The following is a 12,071-nucleotide window of genomic DNA, read 5'->3' on the forward strand; positions in this document are numbered from 1 at the left end:
GTAAGTACTATGATCCTTTGTACATACAGAGGAAGATGGTGGCACAAAGGAGAGGCACAACAAAATGGACTCTAACAGACTGGGTTTGAATCCTAACCTTGACATTTATTACCTATATAGACTTCGGGCAAATTCTGTAGCTTCTCTCTAAGCCTCAGTTCCTCATCACAGAAGGGGATAAAAAAGTTACTTACCTCACAAAGTTAGGAGGACTAAATAAATTAATGCTGTAAAACACCTTGAACAGGGTCAGACACACAGTAACTACTCAGTACAAGTAACCTATTTGTTTTAAAAGAGAGAATAGAAAAAAGCTGTATAAAGTATACTTGGGTGGGTCTTAGAAGAAAACTAGAAGAATGGCAATCTAGGAAGAAAAAATGGTACATGTAGAATCATGACACAGTGTAGTATTGCAGAAAATTGCAACTTAAAAAAAAACTCTCCCTCTCAGCCTACCTTGTTACAATTTAAGGCAATTAACTGCAAATACTTCTATAGGTGAAATATAAAATGAAAGACATATATGGTGAGGTTAGACAGATAGAAAAGAACAGACAGAAAAGATAGGGTAAAGAGGAAAAATCGACAAAACTGTGACCAATTAGATAAGGGGTGAGCAAAAGAAAGGAATCTAATGTGATTCCCAGATTTCTGGCTTGATTCACTAAATTGATGAAGTAGCCATTAAATTAGTCAGAATAAGGAGCCTAGAAGGAAGAACAGGTTTGGCAGGAAAGATGATGAAACTGTTTTCAGACTTGTACTCATCAGTCACTTGGGTAGCAATGTCTAGTAACCACTGGCAAACAGGCCAGAAAAAGAGGTCTAGGTTGGAGATAGATTTGGGTGTTGTCAGGATATTAATGATATTACCCTTGGAAAAATAAAAGAATAAGGAAGGAAACAAACAAACATATATATCCTTGGATACCAATACTAAGGGACAGATAAAGGAAAACTAATGAGAAGTTCAAGCAATAAAAAGGATAACTAAGAGTTCTTTAGGAAGAGAGACTTTGTCCAATACTATGTATTCCCAGCCTCTATTTTGAGGGTGTCAAAATCAAAATCTAGAGAAACTGGGTAGGATTAAGACTAAGAGACATCTAATAGATTTGACAATTAGGAAGTTATTACCTTAACAAGCGATACGTAATTATTTGTATAGTATTAAATAAACATAATTCACTAATAAAGAACTAAGAAGCAAAATACCAAAATGTTGATATAGTCGTCTTTAACTGGAATTACTATAGATGATTTTCCCCTTGTTTCAAGTTTTCAATATTTTTCAAATTTTAATAATGAGCTTATACTCCTTTTTTATTGAAGTATAGTTGATATAGAATATTATATAAATTACAGGTATACAATACAGTGATTCACAATTTTTAAAGGTTATGCTCCATTTATAACTATTATAAAATAGTTGCTACATTCCCTATGTTGTTCAATATATCCTTGTAACTTATTTTCTACCTAATAGTTTGTACCTCTTAATCCCCTACTCCTATATTGCCCCTCTCCCCACTTGTAACCACTAGATTATTATCCATACCTGTGAGTCTGCTTCTTTTTTGTTAAATTCACTAGTTTATTGTATTTTTTTAGATTCCACATGTAAGTGATATCATATAGTATGTCTTTCTCTATCTGATCCATGTTGCTGCCAACAGCCAAATTTCATTCTTTTTTATACATGAGTAGTATTCCAGTGTATGTATGTATGTATGTGTGTGTGTGTGTGTGTGTGTGTGTGCTGTTATGAGAGCTTACATTCCTTTTATAGTGGTAGTGGTAGGAGGTGGTGGAAGACAGAAAGTTTTACCAAAATTTCTGCTTTGGTAGCAGAAAAGACTTAAGTGAGTCTATCTTGAGGAAGATAGATAATAGAGATGAAATATTAGCAGGCAGAGAGCAGAAAATAAATGGAAGGAGAAACCAATGCAGAAATGAAATCTTCATCGGAAGTAGCACAAAGGAGTACAAACATTGCTCAAAATATCGTCGAGGACCTGCAAGACAGGACCAAGAAAGGCAAACAAGATAAAAATGAACTCTGAAAACCATAAAGCATTGCTGAAAGAATAAAAGAGATCTAAATAAAACCCATATTCAGCGATTGGAAACCTTAACGTTCTTAAGATGGTAGTATCTCCAAACTGACGTACAGAATCAGCACAATCCCCGTGAGAACCTCAGCTGAGTTCTTCATACAAATCAACAAGCTGATTCTCAAACTTACATGGAATTACAAGGGACCTAAAATAGCCAAAACAATCCTGAAAAAGAATAAAGTAGGAGAACTCACACTTTCTGACTTCAAAACTTGCTACAAAGCAACAGTAACTGAGGCAGTATGGTACTGGCACATGGACAGACATATAGATCAATGGAATAAAATCAAGTCCAGAAATAAACCTACATATGATTAAAGGTCAACTAATTTTCAACAAGAATACCAAGGCTATTCAACGGGGAAAGAATCGTCTTTTCAACAATTGTGCTTGCACAACAGGATAGCCAGTTGAGATAACCCTTACCACATACCAAACATAAAAGCTAACTAAAAATGAATTAAAACATATATGTTAGAACAAAACTATAAAACTCCTAGAAAAAAAACACAGAGGTAAGTTTTTATGACCTTGGATTTGGCAAAGGAGTTTTAGACATGACACCAAAATCAAGTGCAACAAAAGAAAAAAAAAGAGAAATTGAACTTAACCAAAATTTAAAACTTTAATGATTCAAAGAACATAATTAAGAAAGTGAAAAGACAAACAGAATAGGAAAAATATTTGTAAATCATATATCTGATAAGGGACTTGTATTTAGAATATATAAAGAACCCTTATAATTAAAATAATAAAGATAAGTAATTCCATTAAAAATTGAGCAAAGGATCTAACGGACATTTCTCAAAGACATACTATTAGTCAACAAGAACATAGAAAGATGCTCAATGTCAATCATACCTCAAAAAAGCTAGAAAAAAAGAAAAGAGAAAAAGAAAAGATATTTGACATTATTAGTCATCAGGGAAATGCAAATCAAAAACTATAACGAGATGCCACTTCATACCCACTATGATAACTAGAATAAAAAAGTCTGATAACAGCAAGTATTGGCAAAAATGTGGAGAAACTGGAACCCTCTTACACTGCTGGTAGGAATGTAAAATTCCAGTCACTTTGGAAAACAGTTTGACAGTTCCTGAAATGATCAAACACAGAGCAGAAAGTTACTAAATGACCCAACAATTTTATACCTAAGTATATACCTAAGAGAAATGAAAACATGTGTCCACACAGAGATCTGTACACAAATATTTACAGGAGCATTATTCATAATAGCCAAAAGGTGAAAACAATCTAAATGTCCATCAATAAAATGTGGTATACCCATAAAATGGACTATTATTTAACCATAAAAAGAATGAATCACCAAAAAAAAAAGGAACGAACAACTGATACCTGAATCAAATGAATAAACTTTCACAAAAGACTGTATCATTCCATTCACATGAGAAAGTCCATAACAAGGAAATCCATAGAGATAGATAGTAGATTAGTGGTTACTTAGGGCTGGGACAGTGGGTGGGAGAGAATGCAAGCAAGAGAACAGAGTGACAGCTTAAATGTTTCTTCGTGAGGTGATGAAAATGTTCTAAAATTGACTGTGGTAGTAACTACACATAGCTGAATAGACTAAAACACACTGAATTGTACACTTTAAATGGTGAATTGTGTGGTATGTGAATTATACCTCAAGTAAAGCTACTAAAATCATAAAAACGGGAATGTTAAAGTTTCAAAGTATTAACTACTCTTGTGCTAAAGAAAATAAATCAAAAATTGAATTGCAGTGATCCAGAAATCCCAATCCTGGCATAGATCCAGAGAAAACTGTAATACAAAAAGACATATGCACTCCCAATGTTCATAGCAGCACTATTTACAATAGCCAAGACATGGAGGTGACCTAAATGTCCATCAACAGATGTACAGATAAAGAATATATATATATATATACACACACACACACACACACACACACACACACACTATGGAATACTACTCAGCCATAAAAAGAATGAAATAATACGATTAGCAGCAACACTGATGGACCTAGAGATTACCATATCAAGTGAAGTAAGTCAGACAGAGAAAGACAAATATCTTATGATATCACTTATACGTGGAATCTAAAAAAATGACACAAACTCTATCTACAAGTCAAAAACAAGACTCATGGACATAGAAAATAAAAGTTACAGAGAAAGGGTGGGAAGGGATAAATTAGGGGTTGGGGATTAATAGGCACACATTACTATATATAAAATAGATTTAAAAAAAACAAGGACCTACTGTATAGTTTAGGGAATATTTAATTTCTTGTAATAACATATAATGGAAAAGAATGTAAAAAGAAAAAATATATATGTACATATATGCATAACTGGATCACTTTGCTGTACATCTGAAAGTAACACTGTAAATCAGCTACACTTCAATAAAATTTTTTAATTGAATTGCAAGATATTTAGAAAATAACTACAAGAAGCCTACAATCTACAGGACACAACTCAAATAGGGTTCTGAAGAAAACTCACAATTTAAACAGAACGAATGAAAAGAACATTAAGCATCTAACATAAGAAGACAGAAAAACCGCCACAAAATAAGCCTAAGGAAAGCTAAAGGAGGGATTTAAAACAATGAAACACAAAAATAATAAATAAGAAAAGAGAGAAGATAATAGAATTAATTTTTTTAAAAATTCAAGAGTGGGTTCTAAACAAAAAAAAAGGGTAAGGTCTCACACGTACAAAATTAGAAGTGATAATGAATAAAATGATAACATAGTCACAGATTAGAATTTTTTTAATCATAAAAGAGCATCTTGCTCACTTCACACAAATAATTTTGAAAACTTGGATGAAATGAATTCTTTTCTAGGATAATATAAATTAGCAAACTTTCCTCTCAAAGATATAAATTGTAAGCAAGTTGAATTACCATACAAGTAGAGAGGTAATTGTTAAAAAGCTACTCTCCCCACAAAATACTCAGGTCCAAATAATTTCATAGGCAACTCAACCAAACTTTTAACTTCAACGCCATTAAACCAGAGAGGGAAAGAAAAAAAAAAGCATAGAAAAAGAAAGAAAACTTTAAAATTATTTTTATGAAAGTGGCATAATCCAACAAAGATACAATAAAGAAAACTATAAAGCAATTTAGCTTATAAGGAGCAATGCAATATTTCTAAATAAAATCTAGAAAATAGAACCCAGCAGCACATTAAAATATTAACACACAATAACAAAGTGAGTGGATTCAGGAAAGCAAAGATGGTCCAGGAACAGTAAATCTATTAGTACAATCCACTACAATAGTAGATTCAAGAAGAAAAAGTACATAATTCCCATAGAGGCTGAAAATGTACTTCCGTATTTTAAGAAAATCTTAATAAGATGCTAAGAGCTGACTACTTTAATATAATATGTACACTTCAATCTAAAGTCAGGTCTGACTTTAATAGGAAAGCACTAAAAAACTCCCATTAAAGTCAGGAATAAGACAAAGATCCAATACTATCTTACTGTTAAATATTTTTGGAAAGTACTAGCCAAATCAATTTGACAAAAGAAAGAAAGAAATATAAAAGCTGGAAAGAAGGAGATAAAATTATCTTTATTTGGTAATGATATGATTATTTAACTGCAAAACTCTAGATAAACAGTGGGAAACTATTACAGATAGTATTAGAATTCCAAAGGTAGCTAGGTACAAAATTAATACTCGGCAATTATAGCATTATCATATTCAAACAATAAGATATAAGATATAATAGTAGTAGAAACCCCACTTAACAATAGCAACAAAAAAGATAAAATACCAAGGAATAAACACAAAAGGAATGTAAAAGGTCTGTATGAAAAAAAACTTTTAAAATATTGAGGGATACAAAAGTCCTGAACAACAAGAAATGGATGTACACCCTGTTCCTGAACAGAAGACTGAACTTCAAAAAGACATCACTGATCTCTAAATCAATCTATAAACATAATGCAGTACCAATAAAAATACCAACAAGATGGTGGAGGGATGCTTGAAGAGCTAACTCTAAGTTTTACGGAATAAGCAAGAATATACAGGAAAGCTGACTAGAACAAAAGAGGACTATAATCAAATAAAGGGTCACCAGGTATAAGTAGGTAAAATGATCAATAAAACATAATAAAAGCCCAGACAGAACTCCAAATTATATGTAGGAACTAAGTACACCCGCGAGCAATATTTCAATACTGTGATAACTGGATAGCCACCTGCAAGAAAAGCAAACTTGGATTCCTACTGCAATGCTTTACAGAACTTAAATTTGGTATGAATAAGTGCATTTAACTTAAAAATAAAATTATAAAATTACTAGGAAAAAATAAGAATTTTAATTTTAATTAGAAATGATATTGAATAGGGAGGGCCTTTCTTATGACACAAAACCTAAAATAAAAAAAAAGATTATTAGAACTACAAAAAAATGTTAATTTCTGCTGAAAAAATATACCATAAGCAAGGTCAAAAGCCAAACGAAACTGAAAAATATCTGCAACATTTATCTGAGACAAAGGACTAATTTCCTTAAAACAGAGTTCCTATAAACAATATTAAACAACCCAACAGAAAAATGACAAAAAATGTAACCAGATGAAATAGAAATAGAAGCAGATGTTATAATATAACAATTATGATTGTATCGTTCTTAGACCTACTGAAAAAGATGAAGAAAAATATACCTCTTAAATTGGTGATTCAAAAAAAGTTTAATAACCCACACTGTTACCAAAGGTATGGAAAGCCAGTACCCCACCATCGATAGGGGAACACAAACTGGTACAATCTCTATGGAGGGCAATTTGACAATATCAATCAAAATTTAAATAGCACATATCCTTTGATCCAGCAATTGTACCTCTAATAATTTATTCTCAAAACAGACTCACTCATGTGCAAAATTATATACAGGATATTTATTTTATCATCTTTTGTATTAGAAAGACAGTAAACATTTTAAAAGCCCATCCAAACAAAGAAATGCTACCAGTTCTCCCCCATCCTACACACACACACACACCTTTCTGGAAAAGATACGCAAGAAATTGGTTGCTCCTAGGGAAGGAAAGCAATTAGCTGGGGTCAAAGGAAAAAGGAAAATTTGCCTTTTATCATGTGTACCATTTGGATTTTATATCATGAATATAAATCACATTGAAAATTTTTAAGTTAAGATTTTCGGCATTATTTTTACACAGCTTTACCAATTGTTATATTTTTCCTCCTCTCTGTCAGTTTTCTAGTTCCTACCTTAGCAACAATGTTTAACTGTTTCCCCAGCTTGTACATGGCATTTACTCAAATTCATACAGGTAAATCACAACAGTAACTTAGATTCCATTGTCCCCATGACCTCTTTGCCCGAGCTGCACCTCTGCACACCTATTCTACAAAGAGCACTGTGCCCTATTCTTTACTGGGTATATAGAGATTATGAGTTAGTAGAAATCCAGGACTAAGAAGCTATGAATTTCATAGCCTATGGGGCAAACGCATAACTACTATTGTATTTTAGGAGACAGCAAAAAGGAAAGACACTGCTCAAACAAGGTTTCACAAAATATCATTTGTGCTCTGTGAAGTATAGTGTACTATTTTTATATTTAAAAACCTGATTTTATCCATTTGTCCAGAGTCGATGGAGCTATGGGGAATTGAAACACACTAAGCAATCAAATTCACAAGAATTGAATTCCTTACACAGTATGTCAATGTATTTAGAATTTAAGAATATATATGTATATGTGTGTATATGTATACCTCTATATACATATATATTTGATATATATGTCTTATTTTTTATCTATATATATATATATATATATATATATATATATATATCAAGAGTATCAAATCCTGCCATTTCAAAGAATCACACACAAATAGTAATTATGCCCAAGGAGAACTATGTGGTGCTATGAGTGTGTATTAAGGAGAAGAGAACAAACAGAAGGTCAGAGAAGACTTCTTGGAAAAACACAGTGTGATCAACCTGAGATCCAGTGGAAGAGAAGTTTAAAAAAAGAGAATAGAATGAGGAGTACGAGATTTCCTGGATGATGGAATAGCATGAACAATGGCCCTGTGGCAGAAGGGAGCATGATCTGTCTAAGGAGGTGGAAAAAGATCAAAGAGCAAGAGAACGTGATGTAGGATTATCTAGAGAATTAAAGAGGGGTCTTTTAGGCCATGTTAAGGATTTTTACCTTATCTTAAGAGCAATGAAAAGCTAGTAAAGGGTTATAAGCAGAGATGAGAACAGGCTTGTGCTCACAAAAGATGAGTGTGCTGTACAAACGTGAGTGGAAGCAGGAAGACTGCTTAGAAAGCTATTGCAGGAGACCTAAGTGAGGGATGATGGCAGCATGGACTGGAGTTATAGCAGAAATAAAATAAATAGGACTTGGTGATTGATTATATCCTAAATGCAAGGGAGAGGAAAATGTTAAGGAGGATTCTTGAGTTTCAGGTTCACATAACTGCATGGATAAAGATGCTATCACTAAAAGAGAGAACACTCCAAGATCAGGTTGTTTTGTTTTGTTTCATGGGGGCTGGACAGAGGGTAGATGTGCAAAAAGTAAGCAAGGGTTCTGAATGCTCAGTATCTGGACATCTTGGTAGAGAAGGATAAAAAATGTTAAAGAGGATTAGAATTCAAAGGAGGGAGAAAGTTAGCTACAACAACTTATTATTTTTTAACCTCCAAGGTCAGCCATAAAATGGGCCTAGACATTTCTACCCCTCCCTATCACCTAAAAGCTTTTTAAACATCTCAAAATAAAACCTTTCAATCAAGGGGAGAGGGAAGGCTTAAAATTCAATGCTTGGAAAAATAAAGAATTGGTGTGAAAGAATTTCAGAGTATATATATATATTGAAATATCAGATGTTCCCAATTCTGAGAGTGAAGAAACGTCAGAGGCTTCCTACCTGGGGAAGGAAGAATGACATACCCATCAATGGGAAAAGAAAGCATAAGAAGAGCCGATGGCCCCATTGCACGAATTTTCAGTTTAAATACTGTTTATCTTTACCTCTGGACAAATGGCTTTTCTTGGCCTTGTGTGCTAAGAGAATGCAGAATTAAGCTCCACACCGAAGCCTTTTATCAGAAATCATGGCTTCCACTGCCATCAGGTGGTGGCAGTGAGGAAGTGCACCAACCAGATTCTTAGAGCCTGGGAATGCCTATGTGAAGCCTATGATATAATTAATCTAAGATCAAAGACTTAAAGATTGCAGTAGTAGAGGGCAAATTGATGATATCTTTGGTAAGAAATTTATCTTCTCACCTGTCAATACACAAAAATGAAAATTTTTGCTATTAATTTGGGGTGAGAAAAAAGATTTCTCCTTTTTTCTTTTTCATATTAAAGATCACATATTTAACAATTCTAGAATACCTAGTCTGATACTATCTGTCATCTCAAACCCAACTCCTGGTGTATTTTATATATGACTAAAATTGCTTCACTGTTCATTTCAGTGGCGCATATAAATGGATTAATGTGCATTTCTAGCACGCATCAATAACCTTATCTCAAACATGAGCAACTGTTTCACCGAAAGTGCAAAATTCCCTTTTTATCTTCAAATTAACCAAATAACAATTTTTGACTACTTAGAAGTACAAAGCACAATAGTAAACACAATTCAAAAACCATCATATTCTCCAAACTCATCACCATAACATATCACTGATAAAATCAACGTCAATATTATTCACAAAAAACATGCTGAATGATTAACACACCATTCTTGATAGTTTCCTTCAATATAATATTTGACATTTTGGGCAGTACACCTTCATTCTACTATACTGAATATTCACTCACAAATGTAGCTTTTTTCCCATTATCTACGCACATACATCGATTTGATTGTCTGTCTTTCAAGGCATGTGAACACAAGGCTAAGAAATTGTAGGCAAAAACGTGAAATAATCACACTGGGTAGATGTTTTTACAATTCTCAATCAGATGTTTTCATATGGTAGACACAACATAATTTTGTCACTAAGTATATTCTTGATCTTCATTTTCTCCCGTTAAATCCAGACACACCATCCATTCTGTCTCTGGACATTCCAAAATATTAATAATTCAACTAGTTTTCCCTAATTTTCTTGGTTCTGTTCCCATCCACCTCCAACACCCCCAACCCCCGTCTCCTTTCTTGTTTCAGAATGCCTAACTCTTACACACTCGAGGTGATTTTTACAAAATCACTCTTTGGAATGCTCTTCCCTCTTCTCTCCTTAAAAATAATCTCCCACAGCTAGGCGCCAATGTCTTTCTTTTACAAGATCAAACTGCCTAAGAGGACGAGACTGAAAACCGAGTAAGCGAAACATTTGGGAATGTCAATGAGACAGCGTCCTTTCCTTCGAAAAGAAAACACAACTCTTAGCATAGAGCTTTCAATAGAGCAAAAATACTTTTTCCCGCTGTGCTCCTGTTCCCTTCCAGACCTCAAAGACACCTTTCCTTTTCTCTAAGCCCCGGTCGCTCTGCTATGCGTGGGGCCTGCCTTTCCTCCTCCCAAGGAAAAGCAAGCCAGGGAGAAAAGAAAAGGTAGCAGTCCCCTTCTCGCTGCGCCTGCGAGCTGTCAGGATCGTGCCCCACGACTCACCTGGCAGGTGCGGCCGCCCGGAGAGTTGCACGAAGCGGTTGAGCTGGCCAGTCCCCCGACCCCCGCTGCCCCCACTGCCCCCGCCGGCCCCGCTACCTCCGCCGCCGCCACCACCTGCGGCGCCTCCTCCCCTCCGGCGGTTCCTGTCCCAGCCCTGGGCGGCCGACATGCCGGCTAACGACTGCCGCAGCCCGGTCGCGGCAGCCCGTGGCCCGGCGGCACTAGCCGAGCCTCCTTCCTGGGCTCCTCAAGAGACCCAGGAGACAGGGGAAGGGGGAGCGCCCGGTCTCACCTGCGGCCAATGACTGACTTACTTGGTGACAGGCAGCCAATGGCCAGTCGTCTTCTTGACAGGTGGAGGGAGGCGGGGAGAGACGTGGTAACCATAGCTATGGCTAAAAAAAAAGTGGGGGGAGAGAAAGGCAGAAGCAGCCACTCATCACTCGTATCCACCGCGCTAAGCGAGCCCGCGTCGCCAGGACTCCTGCGGGATCAGGCGGGCCAATCGAAGGCCGAGTGAGCGAGGCTACGCCTGTAGAGAGTCCCGGCGGCAGTCCCGGCGGCAGTCCCGGCGGCAGTCCCGGCGGCAGCCCGGACTCCAGGCATGTTCTGGATTCAAGAACTCTTCCCTGTAAACACTGAAATCAGAAACAGAACGCGCACGTAATACACATGTTTGAGGACAATACAGTGTTCCGCCAGCTTTACAGACTGAGATCCTTTCCCCTGACATACACAAAGAGGGGGAAAAAAACCAGGGGCGGGGTCAAAGCTTGACTACAAGAATGAGGTATTCCTAGGTTTTATTTGTCTAGTCTTTCCGTCGACTGGCGGAACTCCTCCCTTACTCAGTATAAACCACATCCCAAGCAAACAATTTTAAACCTGGTTAACAAATGTAGGAAGATGTTCAAGCTCACCAGTAGTGATAGAAATACAAATTAAGACTCCTCAATGAGAAACCTTTTCAGGCCTATTACATTAGTAAGGATTCTTAAAATAACACCTAGCAGCAAATAGAGTGCCAAGAAAAAGGTTCTTTCATAGATGACTGACGGCTATGTAAATATTTTTGTTCAAACTCCTTTTTGCTCATAGAAAACTGTAAAAACTTTAATCAGCTGGAAGACAGGAACAGGTACGGATGATCAAGATCAAAGAAAAATGTAGATGTACAGATCAGAAATTCCTATTGTTCCAAAATTAAACAGAAAATTTGACTTTGAACTTACTGGGCGCAGTGCAAAGTGGGAAAGTACCAGATTATTCACTGATGTTTATGAATGATATGGGAAAACCATGTAAATTCCTTAA

General features: G+C 35.8%; 1 protein-coding gene across 3 annotated transcripts in view; it reads right to left on the reverse strand.

Moving 5' to 3' along the window:
* The window catches only part of KLHDC10 (kelch domain containing 10), a 48,732-nt gene extending 37,569 nt beyond the window's left edge, over positions 1–11,163 (reverse strand). For 2 of the 3 annotated variants that reach the window (XM_072964496.1, XM_031674250.2), the window contains exon 1: positions 10,854–11,030. In XM_072964496.1, the coding sequence (XP_072820597.1) occupies positions 10,854–10,926 (73 nt within the window). In that variant the 5' untranslated portion in view covers positions 10,927–11,030. Of the gene's footprint in view, positions 1–10,757 lie in introns of all 3 variants that reach the window. The other variant, XM_006202285.4, reaches the window with a different exon arrangement.
* Positions 11,164–12,071: the final 908 nt, after the last annotated feature.

The sequence above is a fragment of the Vicugna pacos genome, chromosome 7, assembly GCF_048564905.1.
Source record: "Vicugna pacos chromosome 7, VicPac4, whole genome shotgun sequence".
NCBI classification, from domain to species: Eukaryota; Metazoa; Chordata; class Mammalia; order Artiodactyla; family Camelidae; genus Vicugna; species Vicugna pacos.